Source organism: Amorphotheca resinae (assembly GCF_003019875.1).
Source record: "Amorphotheca resinae ATCC 22711 unplaced genomic scaffold M430scaffold_2, whole genome shotgun sequence".
In the NCBI taxonomy this organism is placed as follows: domain Eukaryota; kingdom Fungi; phylum Ascomycota; class Leotiomycetes; order Helotiales; family Amorphothecaceae; genus Amorphotheca; species Amorphotheca resinae.
This window is the reverse complement of record NW_020194472.1, coordinates 1,001,281-1,015,024: the sequence shown is the minus strand read 5'-3', so window position 1 is coordinate 1,015,024 and position 13,744 is coordinate 1,001,281. Positions and strand designations below refer to the sequence as shown.

At 51.8% G+C, this 13,744-nt stretch overlaps 2 protein-coding genes across 2 annotated transcripts; one reads left to right on the top strand and one right to left on the bottom strand.

Moving 5' to 3' along the window:
* Positions 1–479: 479 nt before the first annotated feature.
* On the bottom strand, positions 480–3,550 carry M430DRAFT_114921 (hypothetical protein). The gene is made up of 7 exons (XM_024861572.1): positions 3,351–3,550; positions 3,030–3,301; positions 2,389–2,982; positions 2,055–2,336; positions 1,750–2,007; positions 1,490–1,697; positions 480–1,319 (listed from the first exon to the last, which is right to left on the bottom strand). Exons 1-7 carry the CDS (start codon positions 3,544–3,546, stop codon positions 733–735), a joined length of 2,397 nt encoding a protein of 798 aa, XP_024723920.1. The 5' UTR covers positions 3,547–3,550; the 3' UTR covers positions 480–732.
* Positions 3,551–6,946: 3,396 nt separating this feature from the next.
* On the top strand, positions 6,947–13,194 carry M430DRAFT_96350 (hypothetical protein; the record flags this gene model as incomplete). Its single annotated transcript, XM_024869954.1, has 2 exons — positions 6,947–12,877; positions 12,928–13,194. 2 exons carry the CDS (start codon positions 6,947–6,949, stop codon positions 13,192–13,194), a joined length of 6,198 nt encoding a protein of 2,065 aa, XP_024723919.1.
* Between the last annotated feature and the right edge of the window lie 550 nt (positions 13,195–13,744).

Sequence of the window (13,744 nt, the reverse complement as noted above, 5' to 3'; positions counted from 1 at the left end):
GGGGGGGAAGGCGGGGGATTACTGGTTTTTATATATTGGCCTAAGAGAGAGAGAGAGGGGGGGGGGTTCTTCTGCGCAGTGGGATGAAACAACTCGAAATACTTACTGTCTTTCTTTCCTTCCTTCCTCTCTTTCTCTCTCCCTCTCCAATACAGCTATCACAAGCTTTTCTTTTCTTTTCATTTTCTTCTCCCTTTCTACGTACTACTTTCTTCTTCCCTTACTTACATCACATCACATCACATCACAGCTAACTAGCTAACTAGCTGTCCGGCTCTTGCTACAGAATGAATGAACGAATAGATGACATGGACGAAACCAAACCAAACAACACACACACTTCATAAACCCAAGAAATAAATTCTTTTGATGAATTAGTGATATAGAGATAAGAAAAAATACTGATCTTGATTCGTGATTCGAGATGCGAGATTAGTGATTCGTGATGTAGGTAGTATGTTCAATGTTCAATTTAGTTTATTTATTTATTATTTATTTCTAGAAATAGGTAGGTAGGTAGGTAGGGGTCTGGATTGATTATTGATATCATGTTGAGTGAGAAAATGGTGTTTGCTTTTACCTACCTTACCTAGGTAGGTAGGTAATGAATACCTAATGCTATGCGTACCCACGCGAGGTATGCCTAGAACCCAGAATCCTACCATGAACCCTTTAAGAAATACACATCTTCTATGCAATTTATATACGCCACAGAATTCAATATAGTTACACCTACCAAAGCTCACAAACGGGTTCTTTAGTCTTACACTGGAACGTCTCCTTGAAATCTCGCGAGTTCGCCATCGTGCCTAGGATCCGGGCCCATTTGGGTGCGTGCGGATCCGTGTAGATGCGGCTGATGGCTGTTTCCTTGCGGCTCTTGCCGCACCACCAATTCGCGTAACTTACGAAGAAGAGCTGGTCCTGGGTGAAGAAGTCGAGGCCGGGGAGGTCTTGGTTCGGCGTTTCCGCTTGCCGCTTCTTCCAGGCGGCGAAGGCGGCCGAGAGACCGCCTGCGTCGGCGATGTTTTCACCTAGGGTGAGTTTGCCGTTGACGTGGAGGGGGGTTCCGTCAGGGCCGGGGACGGTGAAGTTATGGTATTGGTCGACGAAACAGGAGGCGCGCTGTTTGAAGCCCTCTACCGTACTTGGTGTCCACCAGTCTGTGTAGTTCCCATTCTGGTCGTAGTGGCGTCCTGTGGAGTCAAAAGCGTGAGAGAGCTCGTGACCGGATACAGAGCCAAATGCGCCGTAGCTGAGATATTGTGGCACCTCGACGTCAAAAACAGGGAACTGCATGATACCCGCCGGGAATACAACTAGAGTATCAAAGAGTCAGCAATTGCCTAACTGGTATAGGAAATAAAGTTGTGGCACATGACACAAGAGCTGCATAACAGGCTTATTTTTGAGACAGCTTTTCGGGGCCTTGTGTATCCTTCTTCGTGAGATATTCCGATATAGGGGGATTTCACCAGGGTATCCTTACTTTCGTTGCCAGGCGGATTATAATAAGCGTTCACTGTTGGAACTGTCATGTCCCATTGATCGCGATCAACAGGCTTGCCCAGAGCTGACCACTCCTTTGCTACTTCAAATCGGTACATCTCGAGAGTGTTTTGAAAGAACGAGGAGGATGTGATATTGACCGAGCGATAGTAATCCTTCAGGCTTGGCGGATCCATGATGTTAGGGCTCTGAAGGTAGTCAGTATTTGACCGAGATTCTAGAATTCCAGCGATCTCTTACCTTGGTCGGGTAACCGATTTTTTGGACAATCTTATGGACCTTTTCAATGGCAAGTTGCACAACATCCTTGTCCATCCAAGTCGCCGCCTTTAACTTTTCAATGAACCTCTCCTTAATGTCAGATACAATTTGATCACCGAAATCTTTGGCTTTGGACGAGAAGGCCCTTTCCACGAAGAAGCGACTCAGGATCCAACCCAAGCCACCATCGACATGGTCTACACAAGTTCTCCAGCGTTCTGGACTTGAATCAGGGTCCTATGATTATTAGCTTAACGGTCGTTGGAATGTGGGAAAAGTCTCACTTTTCCTTGAAGCTGGTTCGTAAACCTCGAATATGGTTTGAGTTCATCAGCATCAAGCGCTGAGGCGTAGTTTTGTATAACCTTCCACATAAAATACGTCCGCAGCACATCCTTCGGCGTCTCAGACAGAATTTCGGATAGGTCCTTCATATACTGAGGTGACATCACTATCAAGCGATCTGTTTTGACGTCTGAGGGAGCAAGACCATTGATGATCGTCGCTAGATGGATTTGGGGTGTGAGGAGATTAGCATCAGAGAGAGACATAGGGTTGTAATATTTCTAGGCTTTGTTTTAGCATGACGGTCTCCTCCGAATGCACGAAATTACTCACAGTAACATCATCCCTGTCCTCGGCATCTGGAGATGCGGCTGCCAATTTCTTCTCCAACTCGACAACTTTGTGGGCGTACTCGTTGCTTCTGCCACGTGCAGCAATGATTTCGAGTCCTCCAAACTTCAGTGCTGCGTCTTCATCATTGCTACCGGGGTGAAACTTGTCGAATATTTGCGCAAGAGTAGCCTCATATAACTTCACGACCTTGCCATCCTTGTAGTAGTCTTTCGCAGGTAAACCGATTTCGTATGGAGGCGATGCCTGCACCACAACAACATCGGGATCTTTATCATCTGCCCCGGCACCGCAGGATATCAATGCCGAAACACCCAACTTGGCAAGATAACCTATTGTATTTGCCAGGCCTTCCCCTTCCGCATCTTTGGATAGGGCTCTCTCGTTTAGAGCTGATTCCGTAAGGGGGAATATTTCTGCGACATGGTGCAAGATGCCCATCAGTGGCTCTAATCCGCGCTTCTTAATGGTATCCTCGTCCATGCATGCATCATATGCGGCTTTCAACTTGTTGAAATTATCCTGGTCGGCGGACGAAAGAGAACGGATAAGTTTTGCAGGGGAAAAGCTAGAGTGCTGTAGAGTAACGTCAGTCGTCATCTCGACATGATCTCAGTACCAACCTTTGACTCATCGGGATATGGGGCCTCGAGTATGTGTCTCAGCAACATCTGAGAGTTTTCACTCATTATCGTGCCCGTGAAGGCATCCCCCTGATCCGGTCGAAGATCGTGGCGGTCATCCCATCCACCGCATGCCAGCTGCTCGAAATCGGTACACGGATCAATGTTCTTGTAATCGGGCGAAAGGTTGTAGAGGATCTCGGACGAAGCATGAACGCATGCAGGAGTTAGGCACACGGCGGGCTGGATTTCCTGTTTTGTGTGACGATATACTATCATAGGGCTTAGCAGGGACTCCCAACGGGGTTGGATTGGACTGACCCCCAATGAAGACACAAAGGATAGCAACCACAGCTGCGATCAGCAATGTGATGGAGATGAGCACGGCATTATCAGCAAGCGCTTTTACCACCCTCCTTGCGCGAGACAGATGAGGGCTTTCCGGGCTTTCAGGACCTCTCTCGGCCTCTGGCAGGAGAGGGTCCTGCTCCGGCTGCCTCGAAGGCTGGACCGCCATGTCGTAGAATCGAGCTGCTACGGCGCTGAGGAGGCTAGCCCGAGAGAGAATAAACTTCGTATGAACTGGCGAGCCTCACTTCGAGCAAGATCTCGACGGGAATCTGATGCTCGACCTTGACCTACTCTTACAGCGGTGTTTTGAAGCCAGCGTGCCCGACGTCAAGCAGGTGACTTGAGGCTGATGGGGCTGACGTGACGAGCTCGCGGGTGATGGCTGTCATGTCGGTTCCCGGCGCGATTACATAATCATGCGGGGAGAGGTTCGGCCATCCCCCTTTCCCACGAAGCTGTGCGGGACCTTGCTGGAGAGGCAACTTACCGTACCAGTTCAACTACTACTACTACTGTACAGTTACAGTTCCCACCGACAGTTACCGGTTGGGTCCAACGCTCTGAGCAAGTGCTTCGCTAGTGTACAAGGCAAACGCGGCCTCTTCATGATGGTAGGCTGTTGCTAAAGCGCGGCACACGCGTTGCCATCACTCGAGCGGGCCCCCAACACGAGCAAGGTCTCTTCTTTAACACGGAAACTGTGAAGAAAATCATCCATCCTCATGATCACCCGTACCATCCTTTTGGTAAAGGCTGGCAGGAAGCTTACTTATACCGTGAAGAGTAGACACTATCGATTTAGCTGCCCGAACGACGGCGGTACGGCGACCAGGCCGGATTGATTGCTTAGCTGGGGAAGTATCTACACACCTAGCCGGCCCCCTTGATCCCAGAGAGAAGCAACACAAGGGTGAGATGACGAAGAAGCCGAGAAATGAGCATCCAGCCTTACGGGGGGGTACGGGGTAACCTCCGTACAGAATGTTGTACTACTACAGTAGTAGTCCTGCACTGAAAAGGGTCATCCTGTACCGACAACACAGCAGAAGACATATAAGACACTCAAGGCGGCTCAGCATGATGTCATATGTAGGAGATGCGCAGAGAGGAGAGGCTCTCGTATTATCTGGGATAGGCCTCCTACGAGTGCTACGACTCCTCCTTGCTCCTCTTGCGTCGCACTTCACACCAAGCGCTCCTCGTACTACTCCGCAGGACCACAACGGTAAGGTAAGGTAGGTAGGTACCTTAGTTAGGGACTGTACTATAGATAATCGAGCTAATAATAAACAAAAGAGTGGACCTCAGGTAGCCGGGCTACCCACGACACGTGATGGGCCAGACAGAAGAGACAAGTCATGGCTATTCTGCATCAATAATATTCTGTACGGGCATCGGGAGGTAAGACCGCCAGATATACTTCGTGGGTAGCGCATGGATTAATAAGAGAGGCCAGGGATGATCACAGACACTGAGTGAAAAGCGCAATATTGGGCATTGGCGCATTACCTAAGCACAACGGCCGATTTGGCATTGGCTGGCGGCAACGCGGCGGAAGGGATGGCGACAAGGGTCAAGCACTCACCAATACCCCCGTATGACGCACGTCGCGCCCGCCACCGACGTCATCCCACGGCCCAGGGGTCTTCTCTGCATCTTCCTTTAAAAGTCGTTGCGCACGCGGGCGACAGAGCATGAAGCAGTGGTAAGGGGAGGCAGAAGAACCCGTCTCAAGTAGGAATTATCACTATCCACCGCCTCTATTTTATCATCATCATTACCACCATCATCATCATCATCATCATCGGAAGAACCAGACGGAGACACAACTGACACTGACACTGACACTGGCTCTGGATCGTCCCCTCCCCGCATCACCCACTACACCGGAAGCAACGTGGCCCTCGAGTCGCGCGCGCTCTCCTTTCCCTTTCCCTTTCCCTTTTCCGGTGCTGCACGCGTCGCTGTGGTCGGCCGTAGCAGGCCCATAATGGCCTTCACGACTACTGAGACTACTCTCACCCCGACCTCCCTTTCTTCGCAAGCCGGTCCAGAGCCCAGTCCGTGCAGGCTCTACTAGGGGACCGAGTGAAGAGACGGATACGGCATCCCTTCCCGCCAATAACAGAGAATCATAATAATAGAAAATATTAAGGGAAAACAAAGAAGCGACAGGCCAGGCGCGATGGCATCAGAGTGCGAATGACCTCTAAAATCCCCCCACGCGCGCGCGAGAAGAGGCAGAAAGAAGCAGAGGGGCAAAAGTGGTGGGTTGAAGAGCTGACCCCTATACAGTACAGCACGGTCTTACCTGTATATACCTACCTAGGTAGTTGAGGTATGTATCTACCTTATATGCACCGATACAGAATATCCTCTCTCTATACCTACACAAGTAACTATAGATACCTGTCTGTCTCTACCCGTGTCTCAATCCCAACAACCATTGCCAATGCACAGATGATAGATACCCCGATAACAAGCACATACACACAAGGAAACACTACTTTCAATGACGGAAGAGGCAAACTGCTTCTCTCTTCAGCCAGCCTCCAGACCCGGACATGGCTTCTGGCTTCTGGCGTCTTCCGACGTTCTAGGGCACGCCGTGTTCCTGGATGGCCAACGGTCAATCCACTTTCCTCCGTAGAGCCCATTGCCCAGAGTCTCTAGAGCCCGTTGTTGCCCATTGCCCACAGTGTATTGCCCAATTGCCACCCTTGTGTATCCCTGGGGCCTCCTCTCTCGCCTCTTGACCCAGATCCATCGGACCAGTGCTACTGTATCTCTCCCAGTACTCCCACCCACCACCGACCGACCTACCTAACTGCTGACCCAAACAACGCAAAATTCCACTGTCACCCCGTGCTGTCCTTGCTAACCCTTCACCCTTTTTCCTTTTCCTTTTGCTTTGCTCCGCCCGCTCAGCGTGAGAGAGAGAGAGATGCGCGCCAGCATCCCGCCCGCATGATCGCTCCCTTTTTCACCGCTGCTCCTGTTCCTGCCTCGGATCCCGCTGCGCGCCGCCGTACACCGACGTCATTCTTCGGCAGAGCCAGAGACAAGACACTGAGAGGCAGAGACTGAGACTTTCGCAGGCACCGCACGCCTCGCTCTCCAGATCCGATCATCAACCACCACCACCCGCGCGCATGAGGCACCAGAGGCCAGAGTCCGTCATTGCAGACACCACCACGGCCCTTCGACAGTCTGGAGTCATCGCTGTCTCCGTCTTCGCGTAGTCCGGTCGGAGGGGCTCCAGGGGAGACGGCATGCCCCTTCCAGAGTCGCCGCTGGACAGACCCTCCCCATCCTCTCCATCGCACCCTCGAAGCCCTGGCGGTCTGCGACCGTCCAGCAGTGGCACTCCCGTCACCCAGCAGTCTTTACCGAGCCCGCCGAGCAGGCATGGAATAACAGGTGGCCCTTCTTCCCCCGGCCAGACTCAGGATCCAATGTCGGATTTGCCGTCGCACCTGCCTGTAGGCGCGGAGGCGCCTTTGGAATTTGAGCACGAGGGCAGCAAGAGAGAGAGCACAGAGAGAGGAGAGGCCCCCGAGACCCCTATGCCTGAGGGCGCCGACCTCCAGCCAAACAGTGGTCGCCACCAGCGAGTAAGCGCGGCCAGTGCAACGGGTCGGTCTTCTTCGCCTGCTGGAGGGACTGACCGTGGTCTTCCGGGCGAATACAAGAAAGGGGATGTGCCTCGGGATGTCTCGCCGGGAGAAGTCGAACGCCTACGCGTAGCGGCGATGAATGCACAACTACAGCTGAATAAACACAGAGAGAAATTCGCTCTGCAGTTTGGAGAGAGGGCAGGGCGAAGAGGCGCGCCTGGAGCGGTAGGTGGCGAACCCCGGGTGTCCCCCATCCATGAGGAGACCACGTCGCCGTCCTTGGATGCCGCCTTCAATAGCCCGATCTCGAGTGGTCTGGATACGGCGTCCACAGAATCAGCGAAGACGGTTCGAGGCGGCATGACACCTGCTGCGAGCACGGCCAGAACACCAGCTTACCCTTTCCCCCCAATGCGAACGCCTGGCTACCTGCCTTACAGTGCACATCATCCATTCACCGGTTTATCTCCCACAACCAGCCCAGCGAACGTGGGGGGTTCCTTGGGAGCGCCACATGACCAGGTGTTGTCTGGTTCTACCACGCCTGCTTCGACATTGAACTTCCACCCGGGGGACTCGTATGAGCCCCAGGGAGAGTCGGATTTCCCGACCCCGAATCTTTATGACCTGAGTCTGATGCTGTCTGCGGAGCCTGGTTTGGATGCTTGGTGGACGACGGTGGTCCAATTTATGAGAGACCTGTACAAGGCAGACCGGGTGACACTTTCAGTACCAGCAGATTCTACGGACGTTGAAAACGTGCCTTGGGGTCAGAAAGCAACATTCAATGCAGTGGAGGAGGATGGGCTGAGTTTGGCATATCTACCACGAGGAAGCAGTGTGGTGCCGAGCAGTGTTGGTACGAACGAGACTTCGAATTCTGGGTACACGAATCCTGATGAGTCTCCACCAATGCCGACTTCAAGGTTTGAAGCTACTCGGCCCAGCCTATTAAGCAGACATTCTTTTACGACCTTTGAAAGCACCAAGATTGAGCCAACGCTCGTTCCCGAGAGCAGTCGAGCTGCTGCACCACGCCCCGCGCCTCTAGCCAGAGCCCAGAGCTACCTATCAAGTCGTCCCGATCCGCTCTCGCGAACCGCAGCTACACAAAATACCCGCCTCAGCTCTCAATCCCTGCAAGACCATATGGATTATGAGGATTCAAAGACTGCTGCTGTTTGGGAGAACCCTCCAGCCTCGACAAGAGAGGTCCGGGGAAGAGTCTTCTCAGTGTTGCAAGCGCTGGACTATGAAGCAGACCCTTTGATAGATAGCAGTGGAGTGCTGCGAGTCCTAGAGCGTGGCAAGGTCATTGCTTTAACGCGTGACTACCCGTACCTGGATGACCCAGGCGAGAAGAGTGGAGGTGGCAGATCTTCACATCCAAGTGTAAAGCCTAGAGAGCAGCTGGTTGACAAGATCGAGAATGGCAAAGGTCCAGACCTCGGTTCACGAATTTCATCATTCCTGGATGGCAAGCTTTCCCGGCGGTCAAGTCGTAAAAGCCGCAGCCACACGAGTGACAAAGGAAAAAGCACACCCGCGCCTCTGCGTACTTTTGACGAGCCTCCATCTCCTCGTGCTCAAAGATATGAGGAATACGAGCAAGCGCCGCCATCACCATGGGCTCAGTCTCCGGCACCGTCTCCCGCGATCCGAGCTGAGACGGGAGAGAATCCTTTCTTTGGAAACGCTGTTATTGACGAAGAGACCTTCAATCCCAATCCATCGCCACAAGATTACTCAAATATACAACCGCTAGAGGCTATAGGAGTAGACAGGTCGTGGACAGTATTGCACATCCCACTGATTCATCCCTTACTATCGAAGCCGGTTCAGTCATTCCGCTTAGACACCGCTGCTATGGAATCAAAATCGGCAGGGCGAGTGAAATCGGGTGGCCAGCTTCCCAAGTACTCGGACCCTGGAAAGTTAGCGCGAGGCCCGGACACTTCCAGAGAAAGGGGTACGCCCATTGCCATCCTCTCAATCCTTAGTCCGGTCATTCCATACCCCTCGAATCTTAGGCACTCCTTAGAACACCTTGCACCACATCTGGCGACCTCCTTCTCCCTCTGCCGTCATTATTCCAACCTCGAGAACCAAATCGCAGGACTATCTCGGAAACGTCCGCAAACAGCCGGCTTTGGAGCTGTTGCTCCAGGCGGCCGATTGACTGGAGACCGAATGGCGTACACTCCGTTTGATGAAAGTGAGCCTCGACAATCAGTAGCCGGCAGTCTTACCAGTCCGAGCGACTACTCTGGCGTATCCAGAAGCGCAGCGGGTTCGCCTAGAGGCACCCCTGGTTGGGATCCTGCGAATGTAGGCCTGAGCATGGACAAACGATCGAGCGGAGGAAGCCCCTCGGGTAGTACAGCTGAGAGTTATTTCAGTGCCAAATCCAGACCAGGCCTAGGACGGGTTGATACTAGCTCTGGTAGTAGTATCACTGGAGCTCGACATCCATCGAAGGAGAGCTCTCCGGCGGAGGCGAGGGTGCAGCAACGGCCTCGGAGTTCTGATGAGCAATTGTTGGATTCTTCAAGCACCGAGCGTCGAGAAGACCTTGCCAAGGGTAGTAAACTGGAGCCGGAGGAGACTCTTTCTCCAACAATCACCCCCAAGCAAGAACCCCGCACGCGTCCCGAGCGTGCTTCTCATCTTAATACATCTGAAAATCGTGACAGTAGCCCTCCTCGCCATCACCCAGAGTCTCTATCACCTCGACGCCAGGCCATCCGCGCAGCTTCTTATCATGGTCCAAGCAAGGCGGACCGGCATCATACCCATACTCAGTTGCATTCGTACGGGGCGGATTTTGGTGCAACCTTTCAGTCTCTGCCAACGACTTCTGGACCATCTGCCAAGAATCAACCCCATGTAAGACCTCACTCGCGCGCGCCGTCTGTGACCGTCCCGACAGATATGCCGCCCCCTTCAGATCGCCTCAAGGGATTGATGCTTGATTCATTACCCGCGCACGTGTTTGTTGCATTGCCGCAGACGGGTGAAATTGTATGGGTGAACAGCCGCTACCTAACCTACCGAGGCCAAACTGTATCAGAATTGTACGAAGACCCTTGGGGTAGTATTCATCCAGATGAGAGGGAAGAATACCTCAAGGCGTGGGGTCATGCGGTGCGGACGGGTGAGCAATTCTCAATGCAGGTTCGCATAAGACGATTCGACGGGACCTACCGTTGGTTTTACACAAGGGCCGTTGGTTCGCGTGATATTCGCGGTGTTATAGTTCAGTGGTATGGCTCACATATGGATATACATGATCAGCATATTGCAGAGGTGAAGGCTGCTCGACAGGAAGAGATCGAGGCTTCAGAAGCCAAGCATAGGCAACTCGCCAATTTGATTCCACAGATCATCTTCGCTGCAACAGAGGATGAAGGTGTCGCTTTTGCGAATGAGCAATGGCTTTCATACACAGGTCAAGACTTCAACGATGCCCTCGGTCTAGGATTCATGGATTTCGTACATCCTGACGATCTTGCAAGGTGCCACATACCGGTTGACCGAGGCGCCAGTCCGTCACAGCGATACAAGAAACCCCAAGATCCCAGTCGAAATCCGTCTCAGACATCCTCAGAGAAAAAAGCATCCAGGTCTTCAGCGATCTCCGAGGCAGGTACCGAGACGACGGTCAAAGGAGCTAACCAGTCTCTCTCCAGAAACAACAGCTCAAGTAGCTCATCAATATATGACCTCCCCACTGCCGATCTGACCGAGCTTGCAAAAGCCGGCGTTATCAAGGTCGCCATGGATAGCAACGGGAGGCTCTCTTACACGACGGAAGTCCGACTCAGAAGCAAGACGGGAGAATACCGTTGGCATCTTGTACGATGCGTAGAAGTTGATAATATTAGTCTTGGTAGTCGGGACGGGTCTTGGTTCGGGGCTTGTACTGACATCAATGACCACAAGCTTCTGGAAGCCAAGTTAAAGGAGGCCATGGAGTCGAAGAGCAAGTTCTTAAGCAACATGTCACATGAGATCCGCACACCGTTGATCGGTATCTCTGGCATGGTCAACTTCCTTCAGGATACGGTTCTCAATGATGAGCAACTGGACTACACCAACACCATTCAATCAAGCGCCAGCAGTCTTCTCAATATCATTAACGATATTCTGGATCTATCGAAGGTGGATGCAGGCATGATGAAGCTCTCCTACGAATGGTTCCATACTCGATCTTTGGTTGAAGAAGTGAACGAAATGGTATCGACTATGGCGATTACCAAGCGGCTAGAGTTAAACTATGTTGTCGACATAGATGTGCCAGAGATGGTCAAAGGAGACAAATTCCGGATCCGTCAGGTCCTCCTCAACGTCATTGGCAATGCCATCAAATTTACAACAGTTGGCGAAGTTTTCAGCCGCTGCAGGGTTGTTAAGGACGCTGAAAACGTTGGAGAGAATGAGATAATGCTCGAGTATTCCATTATCGACACTGGTCGAGGATTTACTCAGGAAGAAGCAGACCTTATCTTCAAGCCTTTTAGTCAGATTGATGGAAGCAGTACTCGTCAGCATGGTGGCAGCGGTCTAGGGCTTGTCATATCTCGACAGCTTGTTGAGCTTCATGGAGGCAAGATGGAGGGCACTGCGGTTCCTGGAAAAGGCTCCACCTTCACATTCACAGCCAAGTTTTGCTTGCCAACTCCAGAAGATCACCCCGAACCGCCTTTAACACCGGCGCTGAGCAAGACGCCGCCAACTACGCTATCTGCCTCAAATGATGCCTCGGCACGTGCTCTGAGACAAGCCGGTGGAAATCCCATTCTGGCAAATAAATTAATGCACTCTCCTATCACTACCAGTCCAAGGACCGAATCAAGCACCGATTCTCCTACCGTAGCGTCCTCAGCCAGCTCAGATCCATCTCTTCAATCAAATCACTCGCACATTCAGTCGCCTAGCTCTTCAGTTGCTCCTGGCCTGTCTCATTTTGACGAGGCTGCTCAGATAGTCAGATCAGATCTATCGCAGATGAAGCTTGCACTGCCTGAGAAGAATTCGCCGTCACCCCCTTCCTCCTCCCAAGGTGATCCCGCTATCACTTCGCAGTCTGTAAATGGTTCTCAATCACAGGAGCTTGCAACAACACCTACTTTTGGGCCGCTGTCTGTTCATGGCGATGATCTGTCTGGGCAGAGCAGTGTATCTTCCTTGGATTCGAGGCCTTCTCGCCCGCCTATGTACTCGATCCTACTCATCTGTCCACAGACGCATAGTCGTGAAGCTACCACTCAGCACATTGAGATCACACTGCCCAAGGACGTCCCGCATCAAATAACTCCTTTGTCAAGTGTAGCAGAGGCTGAAAAGCTGATCAGTGGAGAAAATCCTGTGATCTTTACTCACATCGTCTTAAATCTGGGGTCAACAGAAGAAATCGTCAAGTTGATCGAACAGATTATCACGTCTTCCCAATCGCCACAAACTTCTATTGTTGTTCTCTCAGACCCCGTGCAGCGGCAAGAGGTGATGAAGATGGCTGCTGCATACAACTTTGAAGAGCTTGCAAAAGGCAACCGCGTTACTTTCATCTACAAGCCGGTCAAACCTTCACGGTTTGCTGTGATCTTTGACCCCGACAAGGAGCGTGATCTCAGCACCGATCGTAATCGATCAAGCGCGCAGCAGCATGTTGCGAACCAGAAACAGAACTATCTTGATGTTGGCAAGCGACTTGGTAATAAGGGTCTCAGGGTACTTTTGGTAGAGGATAACCTCGTGAATCAGAAGGTTCTCCTGAAGTTCCTAGGAAAAGTGGGCATTGCTGTTGAGCTTGCCATGGATGGAGTTGAATGCACAGATAAAGTCTTCTCACACCCCCATTCGTTCTATTCCCTTATTCTCGTAAGTTACTCCTCCTCTTCTACTGATACCTTTGCTGATGTAATACACAGTGCGATCTACATATGCCTCGTAAAGATGGCTACCAGACGTGCCGTGAGATCCGTGAATGGGAGGAGAGGGAATCAGCTCCACGTATGCCAATCATCGCCCTCTCCGCCAATGTCATGGCAGACGTCCTTGAAAAGTGCGTACGAGCCGGGTTCAATAGCTACGTGACGAAGCCGGTCGACTTCAAAGCTCTCAGCACCGCCATGAGTAATCTCCTGGATCCAGCTGGGTCGGAGAGGCCTCCGACTTTGATGAAGGACGAGACCTAGGACCTTCTTGTAATTTTGTTTGATTCTGCATATTTGGCATTGGGTTTCGATTCTCTGTATGGCATTACTATGGGCGGATGGCATGGCGTTCCCGGCCTCCTTTCCTCGTTTCCCTACTTCTAAAGGTGTATCATATGGATGACACGAATTTTTTCTTTTTTTTTTTCTTTCAACAGGACAGCGAAACAGACCATCGGTCGCTGGATTTTCTGGGTCCCTTCGCATTTTTCTCCGTCCCATGCATTTTCGGAATGGATGGGTACTCGCATGGACGGACAATCATGATACTGGCTCGGCTAGACTTGGAAGATCACAGGTATGGCTGGGATGATACGAAAGAGATTGAGCGTTGCTTGCATAGCGTATGTGCTTCATGGATCTGGGCGTGCTAGGGGCAGGGCATTGGGCATCTTTTCTTCTGCGATGAAGAGCGTAAGAGTAATAATACTAAGATGATAGGAGATGAGATGAATCGTGGTGTATGTTATTAGATCTGCTTCTAGGGGGGCGGAGCTTGGTTATACCGCAACAAGCGCCGCGTCCCGCCTTT